The 13,128-nt window shown below is 38.9% G+C and overlaps 1 protein-coding gene across 1 annotated transcript in view; it reads right to left on the reverse strand.

The window, feature by feature from the left end:
• Window positions 1-13,128, reverse strand: part of PLXND1 (plexin D1) — a 184,086-nt gene that overhangs the window by 80,933 nt on the left and 90,025 nt on the right. The window contains exons 13-15 of the mRNA XM_070933595.1: window positions 5,334-5,485; window positions 1,087-1,186; window positions 52-191 (exon numbers count right to left, since the gene is read on the reverse strand). Coding sequence (XP_070789696.1) covers window positions 52-191; window positions 1,087-1,186; window positions 5,334-5,485 — 392 coding nt within the window. The remainder of the gene's footprint in view (window positions 1-51; window positions 192-1,086; window positions 1,187-5,333; window positions 5,486-13,128) is intronic.

Here is a 13,128-nt window from a genome sequence, read left to right on the forward strand (position 1 = left end):
TAATTTCTAACCATCACAGCTGCATCATGTTTCATTCTGAGCAGTATTTACCTGATGTCTCTGCATTCTTTTGTAGTATTAAGCAAAACTCGAAGCTTGGATCCTATACTGAGATTATTTCCTGTGATAGTTACTTTGGTACCGCCAGCTTTTGGTCCAACAGATGGAGACATAGATTTCACTACTGGAAGCTAAAAAGACAAAAAAGAGGAATGTCAAGAACATACATTGGTTTCCTAGTTTGTAGTGACATCTCAGTTCAGAAATGTAAATGCTGCAAACATTAAAAAAATTGCTTGTGACAAGCCTATTATCATTCTCCAACAACAAACCAAAGATGTTAAAAATATCATAGGGAAAAATAATTCTAAGTTAATTACTTGGAAATCAATCACACTGATTTAGTACTGCATGGTATAGAAACTACTATTAAATGATATTATTGTTACATTACTTACAAGTTTAATGTAAAACATTTGGAAACGGTTGTCCTTAATAGCCTGTCTTTTCATTTTTGTCACATCTGAATCAGACACAGTGAACTGGATGAGAGTTACCTTGGTTAAGGTAACCAAAAGTACTATTGGTGACCATATGTTTACAAAAAGATGGAATCCAATTGTGAGTTTTTCCTTCCATATGATATCTATGCTAATATCATTTCAGTAGCACCAAATCTTTAAGCACCCCCCCACCCCCCAGGAATCTGTCAATTCCTTCTACCTGATTTAAATTGCTTTTCCAAAAGCTACTCTCTGGCCTGATGGATAAAATAACAACAACAAAACTCACAGATCTATCAAGAAGACATACTTTACGCAGAATAGGATAAAATAAGAATCGTTTTAATGTGCATGTTTAGGGTGTCACTGTAAAAGTAGGTAGAGCTGGGTATCTTGATGACACAGGAGATTTGGATAAGCCTCTTTAATTCTCAAGTACTCCGTGGATAAGGCATATTTAAATTTTAATATGTCTTTATTAATTAATGATATATTTCACATTTGTTTGTGCATATCACTGGAAATCACAATTTTTCCTTATGACAATTTATGATTAAGAATTCAGTTAGCAGAAATTACGTACTATATAAGAAAATCGCTCCTTGGATTTTCCTTCTTTGCTCACATTCACTATCACCACATCAGAAAATTCTTCTGTTGCTTCTCCAGTCCAGCAAACAATTCTGTGTAAAAAAAGAGGTTTTGACTGAAAAATAAGAAGTGTGACCAGACTACAAAATATGTCAAGGATAGACAAAATATGAACTTATGGCTCTTTGAGTATTGTTTTTGTTTTATTTTTAAAGAGCATTTTCATTTTTAATAAGCTGGCATATTGTATTATTTTCATTTCCAAGAATGCCTCTATGCCCCATGTTGGCTTCATGAGCATTTCTTATTGAAAAAACAATAAGTCACATAATATTATTCTGCTACAAATTCTTTATTATCCTTGATAATTCTGAAGCAATGCAACAACCTGAAATTATATATACCAATCTATGCAAAACAGAGTATTTAGGAATGGACAATTCCACCCGAATCAGATTAAAGTCAGAATTTATATGCCCATTTCAGCTGTTTGTCACTCGTATGTATTGATATTTCTGAAATTCTGTTACCAATTCTTATGATTACAGACTTGTGAAAATCTGGCCATTATAGTTCATTCTGGAAATGTGCAGTTGACTAAAAAAACAAACCATTTTTTTTAAAATAGTAATATGTGTCCTGGTAGTCTCATTATTTCCCTGTGATGGCTTACTAACTCTATATTTCTTAATATGCATAGATCATGTAGATGTGAACATGATCACATGAATGTACTTTGAATTATATACAAACAAATCTGAATTCATCTGATTTTTCCAGATTGTCTGGAAAGATCAGGTAACTCCATATTTAACATCTTGATTCAGCTGATATGTACTTGCTTTCAATTCATGAACTATGGATGTAACAGAATGCTTCATCAATATTATTGTGTTTGGTCAAAGTTTGGTGATATCTTTCAATAATGTCCTGAATGGGTTTCAGTTGATATATTATATAATCTTGTTGTTTATTTTAGTTGCTGGTTTTTGTGGGGTTTTTTTAATTTTTTTTTAATTTTTATTTATTTTATTTGATTTTTATACCGCCCTTCTCCAACAGAACTCAGGGTGGTGAACAGCCGAGATAAAATATAATATATAAAATTTAAAAAACAGTTTAAAAGACATTAAATAATTTTGGCCCTCAAATTAAAACAACCCAGTTAAAACCAATTTCAAATTAAAACTGAAAGGATGGGATCAAGCCAGCCTGGCTAGATGAAATAGATGAGTTTTCAGGGCCTGACGAAAAGTCCGGAGGTCTGGTATTGTGCGTATCTCTGGGGGTAGGTCATTCCAGAGGGCAGGTGTTGCAACAGAGAAGGCTCTCCCCCTGGGGGTCGCCAGCTAACATTGTCTGGCTGACGGCACCCTGAGGAGGCCCTCTCTGTGCGAGCAAACTGGCTGGTGGGAGGCTGTTGGCGGCAGAAGGTGGTCTCGTAGATATCCCAGCCCTAAGCCATGGAGCGCTTTAAAGGTGGTCACCAACACCTTGAAGCGCACCCGGAAGACCACCGGAAGCCAGTGCAGCTCGTGCAGGAGAGGTGTCACATGGGAGCGTTCCGTCGCTCCCATAATCCCCCGTGTGGCCGCGGGGGATTATTTTGTTGGTCTTTTGGGTTTTTCTCATTTTTTCTCTATTTTGCAAATTTTAAAAAATACTTTTAAAAACAATTTCGTGATTTAAATGTGCTGCTAGCTTCTGCTTGGAATAGGATTTGAAATGTAAAGAATGTCTGCACCAAAAACCACCGCACTGCTTTAATTAATTGAACTGTAACTTTTTCATTAGTCCTTTGTCCAATGTGCTGTTTATGCATTTTTCATCTACATGAAAATTTTTTCCAGGAACTACACTGTGTTTTTTGGATAACTTCAATAACCTCAATATTGCTATTACCAGATACAGCAAGGATTTTTGTTTTCTACTAAATGTAAGTGTGTACTAAGTGTTTTTACTCTATTGTAAAATAATAATATTGTTGTGGTGAATGCATACATACTTAGCCAGGGGTGTTGAGGGGGGTGAGGGGTGGTTTAAAATTGAAAATGGTAGCCAGCCAGCATATCCCCATTCATCATCGATGCCCTATATTCAACTTTATTCTGTCACACAAGTTGCAAAACAGAGCGACAGGAATAATTTCTGTAGGATAAACAGTACCCTGCATATAAATGTTGGGAAATGTCCCCTTCTCCTGCACACGAGAGAGAACGAATGTCATTTCTGGTCAATATTATTGCTATTAAAAGATTTTATACTGAAGAAAAACCTGAAACAGTGGCTATAATGGGGAAAGTTTTAAAACATAATACTTGGCCAGAAAATTAAAGGGCCATTGTTGCTTTAATTCATAAATACGCAGAAGTAGGAAATGTATCAGGGATAATCAGTGGTGAAATCCAAATTTTTTAAACTACAGGTTCTGTGGGTGTGGCTTGGTTGGCGTGGTGTGGCTTGGTGGGCATGGCAGGGGAAGAATCTCCATTCCCTCCCCACCCCTGGGGAAAGGATATTGCAAAATCTCCATTCCCACCTCAGTCTGGGGCCAGCCAGAGGTGGCATTTGCCGGTTCTCCAAACTACTCAAAATTTCCGTTACCAGTTCCCCAGAACCTGTCAGAACCTGCTGGATTTCACCCCTGGGGACAATACTAAGATGTAATAAGCATGTTTAGGCATTCAATCACATAAATTTATTTTAATTATGATGCATTTTTGGCATGGCTATGTATATTTTTCCTTTTTCTTAATTCATGCATACTTATCCCTACCTATATCCATCAACTCTCCATAATGTATAATCTGTGTATCTATCAAAGTTAAATGTAGTTATAGTGCTTTTAATAACAGAACAACAGAGTCAGTAATTCTAGGTTGCTTATTTGCTAAACCTTTTAACCTTGGTTCTTGAGTGAGTATTCCATTTACAGAATAAAATAGAATTTTTCCTTTTATGGATGATTTCATCCCAAATTAGGATGTAGACAAGTCACCTTAGCTGGTCTGTGAAGCCTGTCTAGTTTCAATAATGAAGACAACTGCAAAAAGTGTGTGGATGTGAAGCTAGGGAAAAAATTGACAGAACTGCAGAAATTGTTTCTAAACTGTGACAGCATGGGAAGCAGCTGTGTAAGTTTTATTACTCTTGTCACCCTAAGTTCCTCCCTGTCTATAAAAGATGAGAAAGCTCTGAATTTTGTGGATTACAGTCCTTTGTTACACAAAGACAGCTAACTAAGAAAAACTTATGCTTGTCAGTGAGGTATTACCTTATATAAAAAGGAATTTCCTTTCTTATGTTATCTTTGCGTTTAAAAAACCTGCATGCAATTGTGTATTTTTTTTCAATCAGAACAATAATATATAGCATAAAGAGCTTGAATTATAGGATGTGAATGCTTCAATTTTAAGTTTTAGTTTTGTTACCTATAATTTGGAAGAAATTTCTTCATTAAAAATGAAAAGATTATATATCTTTTCACATATGTATGTGTGTGTGTGTGTGTCTATCTATGCATATGTGTGTGCATGAGAGAAAGAAAGAGAGAGAGAAGACAGACAGACATTTCTTCTGGAAATGGTGTGGCCCAGATAGTTTCTGTAGGAGACAGACTAGGGGAGGAGTCTGTCATTCAGGGGAGACAGCTAGGGGAGGAGTCAAATGGGAACTTAGACTAGAATTCCTATGTGGGTATAAGAGGCGAAATCCAACCTCCCTTAAATGATGTTGAACCTTATAGAATAGAATTCTTTATTGGCCAAGTGTGATTGGACACACAAGGAATTTGTCTTTGGTGCATATGCTCTCAGTGTACCTAAAAAGACAAGATATATTCATCAAGAATCACAAGGCACAACACCCAGTGACAGTCTCACTGACTTATCTAGTCTCACTCAGTTGCAAACCATCAGTCTGAGATTATGGTTTCGGCAATAAAACAACTAATTGTTGTTGAATTCTTTGAGTGTGGGTCTGGTTGTTTGCACCAGACGGTTTCATTCACTGGGTCAGTAGGCAAACAGTAGCAGTTGGTAGTAAGTCACAGAAGTTAAGGATTGAATATTCTGTTATCAATTTACATATTAACAGATTCATGCAATCCCCTACGCAGTCATATACCAAAGCCATCACATACCTGAACCCTGAAACAAGAAAGGATCAATCCCCTGAAAAGGACAAAATCAACCCTTCCCATGTGCTTGATTTCAAAATAATTTAGCTTGAATTACTCACTCCTCAGAGACTATATATCTGTCCTGAAGTGGTGAACATTTCACATTTCCTATCTTGACAGCATTAACAACATCACTGAATCTACGGCCAAGATTTCTCCCTCGAATCGTGACCTGAGTTCCTCCTTCCAAGGGTCCATCCAGAGGCTCAATCTGCAAGTTCAAAGGAAACTTAATGAAAACAGCTGAAAACAAAGGGGAAACTTTTTTGCATTCGCTTTAACAAATCCATATTGTTAACATTCATATATGAATTAAACTTTGTATGGCTTAATTTTATACTACCTCTCATCCTACTAGAAGTGTGGGAATTCAGTGGCTTAAAAGATGTCAGAGAAGGTCTATACCCGTGATGGCGAACCTATGGCACAGGTGGCATGCAGAGCCATATCGGTGGGCACATGAGCGTTGCCCTAGCTCAGCTCTGGCGCCCGCATCTGATTTTCGGGCCTTCCGGGACCACTGGAAGTCGGCAAACGGGCCGTTTCCAGCCTCTGGAGGGCCTCCAGGATATGGGGAAGGCCCATTTTCGCCCTCCCCAGGCTCCTAGAAAGCCTCTGGAGCCTGGGGAGGGCAAAAAATGGGCCTACTGGACCCACCGTGCCATCGCATGCCAAAAGCAGGGAGGTCGCATGTGCATGCGCGGGGAGGTGGGGCGCATTGGGTATGGGCACATGCGCACATGACCCCCCCGCGCTCCCCCTGCTTTTGGCACGCAATGGCAAAAAGGTTAGCCATCACTGGTCTATACTCTGCCAGTTCGAGTCCTACCATCACATGAAGGAGTGAGCTCCCGTCATCTGCCTCAGCTACTGCCAAGCTAGAAGTTCAAAAGCATGTAAATGCGAGTAGATAAATAGGTACCACTTTGTTGGGAAGGTAACAGTGTTCTGTGTTTTGCCATACACTTTGCGCTGCGGCATGATGTTATAGTGGCCACATGACTATCTTTGGACAGTGCTGGCTCGATGGCTTAATGAAACAGAGACGAGCACTGCTCCCTAAAGTTGGCATACAACTAGCAGAGTAAAACCCTCAGGGACTCCTTTACTTTACTTCATCCCACTAAAACATCATTTCATAATAGTATGAAAAGAATGTGAAAAGCAACCTTTTCTGACATTGGTGATTAGCCAATGAAAAATATAAATAAACTGTAACATTTTTGGATGGAAACAAAACCTGTACAACCGAGCTTCTAAAATTCTACCATGAACAATAAAATAATTTATTGATTTGATTTGATTTTATTTATTTTGTCGAGTACATATTAGATAATGTATATAAGTATAAGCATGAATTGAATACATAAAATGAGTACAATTAAAGGGAACATTAGGACAGGGGCTGTAGGCATGCTGGTGCTCTTTTGCATGTGCCTTACAGACCTCTTAGGAATGGGGTGAGGTCAACAGTAGATAGTTTTAGGTTAAAGTTTTGGGGGTTTTGGGATGAGACCACAGAGTCTGGTAGTGAGAAGATTATTATTATTTGTGAGATTATTATTCACAACTGATTCAGTACTGTCATTTCCTAACATCTATGTTATTGGCAATGGAATTACCCATTTTCTAAGTGTGATGGTCAGAAGCTGCAACGGTATTTTACAACAATACCAAATCTCAGGGGAGATTTCATTTGTCACCACTTGTTTTTTTTTCCATGAACCAAAGTCACTGATTTCACAGGATGTCTGAGTTACCGTAATAACCTACAATTAGAAAATTGTAGGTTATTTGTCATTTTGTGACAATTTGTCATTTTGTGACAAATCTATAAAATCAACTATAAAGGAACAGCAGCCTTCCTTCCTGGAAGTTCAGTTACAAAGCCTACAGCTTGCCTTTCCCTCTAACTGCTGCCAACATAACGTGACGTCAGCCAGGGCAGAAGGTCATTAGCGGAGGTGTTTTCTTCCTCCAAGCTGCTTAAACTTGATAATGTCCCTGACTTCACTGCTCCAATAGGACTACAGTTGTCCTCGTCTTCTTCCTCTCAGGACAACTCTAGACTCACTAAAAAAAAAACCTTGTTTATTTTTGAAATGGAATATACAGCATCTGCTAAGGAAATAGCATCCTAGTCTAATAAGGCTAATGCTGATGATTTGTTTTCACTAGTTGCTTTTGGCAGAGAGCAAGGGGCTCAGTTTCCTACACTGTACAGTGGAATTGAGTGGGCCTCATTAGCATTTCCTCTGCATTGTTAGACCAAAGAAACGGAAACATATTTTACATATTAGTAATAAATTAGCTACTTGATTTTGAACAGATGAGGAACCTACCAACTGTAAGTTTTTCTGAGTTAACTACTTTGTCCATTAATATGCAGCTACCGTGTTTTCCCGAAAATAAGACCCTGTCTTATATTTTTTTGAACCCTGAAATAAGTGCTTGGCCTTATTGCCATGTGCTCAAAAGCCCGATTGGGCTTATTATCAGGGGATATCTTATTTTGGGGGAAACAGGGTAGTTTCCTATATAAAGATTACTAAATAAACTGTATACAATTAGTCCTCGACGTACAACAGTTTACTTAGTGACTATTCGAAATTGCAATAGCACTGAAAAAAGTGACTTCTGACCGTTTTTCACACTTAATGACTGCTGAAGCATTCCCCTGCTCACATGATCAAAATCCAGATGCTTGGCAACAGACTTGTACTTATGACAGTTGCAACGTCTCAGGGTCACTAATCTTTTGCAACTTTCTGACAAGCAAATTTAACAGGGAAGCCATATTCGCTTAACAACCGTTGATTAATTTTACAGGTGCAGTGAGTCACTTAACAAATGTGGCAAGAAAAATCATAAAATGGGGCAAAACTCACTTAACAAATGTCTCGCTTAGCAACAGATGTTTTGAGCTCAATTGTGATCATAAGTCAGGGACGTATTGCCCAGGGGTGGGCTTCAAAAATTTTAGCAAGGGGTTCTCTGCCCGGTTGCTGGGTGGGCATGGCCATGGTGGATGTGGCCTAGTCAGCCTCCTGCACCACGGCGGGTGGGCATTTTTGCCCTCCCCAGGCTCCGGAGGCTTTCTTCGAGCCTCTGGGAGGGAGAAAACGGTCTCCCCAGGCTCCGGAGGCCCTCTAGAGGCTGGAAATGGTCTCCCCGAACTTCCAGTAGGCCCGTTTTTCTCCCCATGCCTTTGCACGCGCCCTGCACTTACCTGCATCCAAAATGGGCCGTGTGGGAAGTCCTGGGAGGGGTGGGGGGGTGACCGGGGCCAGCCAGGAGTGGGATTTGGGGGTTCTCTGAACTGCACAGAATCTTAGCTAGAGGTTCTCCTGAACCACTGCAAACCCCCAGCAGCCCACCCCTGGTATTGCCTTCACAGATTTTGATTAGAGACAAGAGAATTCAGATATATGTTACCAGTTCTACATGCGTCAAAAAGCTGAGCTACTAACACAGATGAGGTTATTGATCATACCACACATTCATCATACCATAGCTAACAAGGAATATGACATGCGAATTCAATAAGAGGAAAAGAAAGAGGCTATTTGATCTGAAGGGCTGCATGGTGAACTATGAAGGTTGGAGAGTTCACGTCCTAAATAATTGCTGATTGCAAGGTGTGTGTTCTGCGACTTCCTGATTACTTATTGTAGGTGGCTGATTCTTTTTTTTTTAAAAAAAAACCCTAAAAACTACCCAAAATTATAAAGAAGAAAAGCCAAAAAACAGAAACGGCCTATAGAGAATGTATTCATATACAGACATGCATAAAGTTGTACAGTAACCATTTTGATGAATGGAAGCTATAATTTGTTGCAGTCATGATGGCTAATCTATACTGACAAATTCTGCAAAGCACCAAATAGTTGGAGCCACATGTTTCTCTTTCCAATGTTAAAAAAATAGAATGAGGAGTGAGTGCTTCTGGAGGAATAATCAGAGACCGTATTAAGAGGAATATAAGGCAGCCAGATTCCAGGGAATTAGCCCAAAGAAAGAACTGACAGGGACAAGTGATTAGAACTCCAGCATGGAAAACTATAATCAGATTTTCCTTTAAAGTTAACAAAAATACTTGGCAATGTGAAAATATGGATATTAAATGAAATCTTTTCAAGTATTGCCGTGTTGAGAAGCAAAAGCATAGATGAATGATTAGGATGCTGCAACATGATCTGCAAAGGCCTGTTTTTCTTGAAGACAACCAGGCATGTATTTGCAGAAAATGCAAGTTTAGGAAGGAATCCCTTCCTTTCACTACATATAAATGACGCTTCAAAGAAGCATCTATTACCATACAAGTAGTCCTCGACTTACAACAGTTCATTTAGTGACTGTTCAAAGTTGCAACAGGACCATTTTTCACACTTACAACCATTGCAGCATCCCCATGGCCGTGTGATCAATGTTCATTTGCTTAGCAACTGGTTCATATTTATGACGACTGCAGTGTTCCAAGGTCATGTAAGTGACCTTTTGTAACCTTCTAACAAGCAAAGTCAATGGGGAAGCCAGATTCACTTAACAACCGTGTTACTAACATAACAACTGCAGTGATTCACTTAACAACTATGGCAAGAGAGGTCTTAAAATGGAGCAAAACTCACTTAACAAACGTCTCACGTTAGCAATAGAAATTTTGGGCTCAATTGTGGTCGTAAGTCGAGAACTACCTGTATTACCTGAGATTTTGGAAAACTTTCAGAGGAAGCAAGATAATCTGGACACTCAAGTAGCATTTTTACCCATCCCTCCAGCTCATAGATAAATATAATTAAAGGAAAGAAGAACACTACAAGTCAATAACTATGTTATAGGATCAACAGAAGAGATTGGGTAAGATGGTTACGCATGCTGTTCACGTTCCTGTGGATAACTTCATGGTGCATCTTGCTGCACAAGTACGTGTTGTTGTTGTTTTTATCTCTTTCCTGCCTTTTCTTCTCTTGGACTTCAAGTGTAAAATAAGGAATTGCTCTGATAAGCATGGGCATGTAGCGTTATCCATGGGAAAAAAAATTGTTCTATGTGCCATTGAGTACTAAAAAGGTAATGCATTATACAGTAAATTTAATTTAGTTTCTGAATCATGACTTCAGGTTCCAAATCAGACTTGGAGGCTAGCTCCTTATTTTGGTCTGCAATATAACCTAATTGGGTAGCAGAAAGCTTCATTTTTAAGTGAAAGCAGTTATTGGTGAATTATGGGTTCCAGGTGAGACTCAAGAGAAGATAACCACCTCTACTGTTTTCAATAAGTGGAGAAGAACAGGCTGATAGAAAAGCTAAAAGAAGATAATACTGAAAAAATTGCAAAGCTATTTTTATTCCTGAATCATTAAAGATACCAGAGACAGAGAAAGTGACTAATTTGGAATTGCTTATTTTAAATGCTCTTTTTCATGATTGAAACCAATTAAAAACTTCAATGGAAGCAATACATTTGTTGCCTGAATCTCCTGATAAGAGCATGGTGGAGTTAAAAGAAATAGCTACTGTCGCTCGCAAAGCAAAACTAAATTAACTCAAAAGTGCTGATAAACAAGGTACTAAAGATGTTGAAAGGATGTTGAAAGGGAATGGTGATTACCTGGCTGATAAAGATACTTGGGGAAAAAAGATCTTAGTGGTAAATTGGAAACAAAACATGAGGCAACAGCATGATATGGCTGTGAAGAAACAAAATGAGAGTGAGATGGGTGGTATCTATATGTAATACAAACAAACAAACAAAGTTAGTTAATTTTTGGCCACATCTCAGCATTATTTCCAAATCATCTTTGGAGTCATTGTCCCATTTTAATCTGCTTTGATCACTCTCCATCTTGAATAGAGGAACTAGTTTTGCATAGAGCAGCGGTCCCCCAACCTTTCCCCAACCTTGGAGGCCCTGCGAGGGGGGAGAGGGTGTGATTCTATGACAGCGATAGGCGCACATGCACCTACTGTGCACGCCAGTGGTGGGTTACCCCCAGTTTGGACCGGTTCTATAGAATCAGTAGTAAAACTGGCGGGAGGCTCTGCCCACCGACCCCAACGTCATCAGGAAGCTTCTGTGCACGTGGCCCCATTGCGAACCGGTAGTAAAGATAAGTAGAACCCACCCCTGGTGCACGCGCACACCTGCTGCTTACAAAAATGGAGTTTCACACATGAGTGCAAGCACCCGCTCCTTGTGCAAGCAGAGGTATGCGTGCAATCGTCCACCTCTCAAATGGCCCAGTTACAAATGGGCGATGGCCCACTAATGGATCATGAGCCAGGGACTGGGGATCTCTGGCATAAAGTACCATAATTTTGAAAGGATTCAATGGTATTGGAACAGGGTATTGCAGAGAAGTGCAACAAGAATGATCAGGAAATCAAAATCTATTAAGAGAAATGGAAGAAGCTGACTGTTTAGACCAGGAGTGTCAAACTTGTGGCCCACAGGCCAGATGCGTCACGCACCGGCCATACCAACCTCTGATTTAGCGAAGGGGGGAAAAGTTGTGATATGTCACATGACGACCATGTGAAATCGCGAGTTTGACACCCCTGGTTTAGACTTAAGATGACTGGGTTGGATATGATAGCATTCTTCAAATACTTGAAAAGGTATCACTTAGAAGAAGGTCCTGTCCTTTCCCATTCCAGAGTGTAGGGCTACAATAATAGACCTAAGATACAGGAAAGTAGATTCTGACTGGGTATTTTAAAAAAAGTCCTAAAAGTAAGAACGGTGTGAGATGGAACGAATTACCCAGAAAGCAAAAGACTCTTCTTTCTTGGAAGTCTTGAAGTGGAACACAGGTACACACCTGAATAAAATCCTTAATTTGGATTCTGGCATTAAGCAGAAGGTTAAACTCAGTGGCCTCTTTCAACATTATGGTTCTATATGTTTATACATTATCTCCTGGACACAAAATATTTACATGTTGACAATCAATCTTGTATGAACACAATTTTTTTTCAAGTAACCTGGCTCTTTATTTTTTTAATTTTTTTTTAAAAAAAAGTTTTAATTCTTCTACACATAAAAAAAGGAAATTTATGGTTGCTTGATCTTTTCCTGGATGAAAGCTAGTGTTTGGAAGATTTTGAACTGGTATAATAATGCTATACAACTTTAATGAATCTGGATCGTTTAAAGTAGAAGGAATGACATATAGTTTCCCTTAAAATTAATGAGCATAATTCCCATAAACTTCCATAGGAACACACTTTTTAATCAGGTTATAAAAATGCTTACATTCCCATCTCAGTCTTCAGGAGATATCTCATTTGAAAATTGTGATCCATGATTTTCCTTTCTTATAAAAGGTATTATGTTTACATGATCATTCATTGTTTCAATCATTTATAGCTAACTTAACATATCTGTTACAAAGATCATGTCAGGGTAATGATAATTTAAAGCTGACCTGCCGCTGTAAGGATGAAATGAGAATGCGTCACAGGATTATTGTCCCTTTAAGACTGAGGATACTGTCTATATAAGGGAGGCCATTAGAGGGCATCTCTCTCTCTCTCTCTCCTTGTTGTGTTCTATCTGCATTGTAGCTCTCCGTGTATAGTTGAAGATTGATTGCTTGCCTGGTATGTGCCTACCACATGTATGTCTGCATATAGAAGTCTTGTATATAAACCACTGTTTGTAATGACAAAACCTCTGTGTTCTGTATTTTGCTCTTGGGTTGTCTCAAAATAGTAGTCACGTTGTAAACACTCCGACAGATCAAAATTCAGATTCCTGCTTCATCTTACATTCAGGACACTAGGCTTCTCAATTCTGCCCATAGATAGACTCTGCACTTTTTGTCTTTTACTTTAAAGCCTCAGAGCTGAAAT

Source organism: Pituophis catenifer, unplaced genomic scaffold, assembly GCF_029215685.1.
Source record: "Pituophis catenifer annectens isolate HBS135680 unplaced genomic scaffold, rPitCat1.0.hap2 SCAF_2, whole genome shotgun sequence".
NCBI classification, from domain to species: domain Eukaryota; kingdom Metazoa; phylum Chordata; class Lepidosauria; order Squamata; family Colubridae; genus Pituophis; species Pituophis catenifer.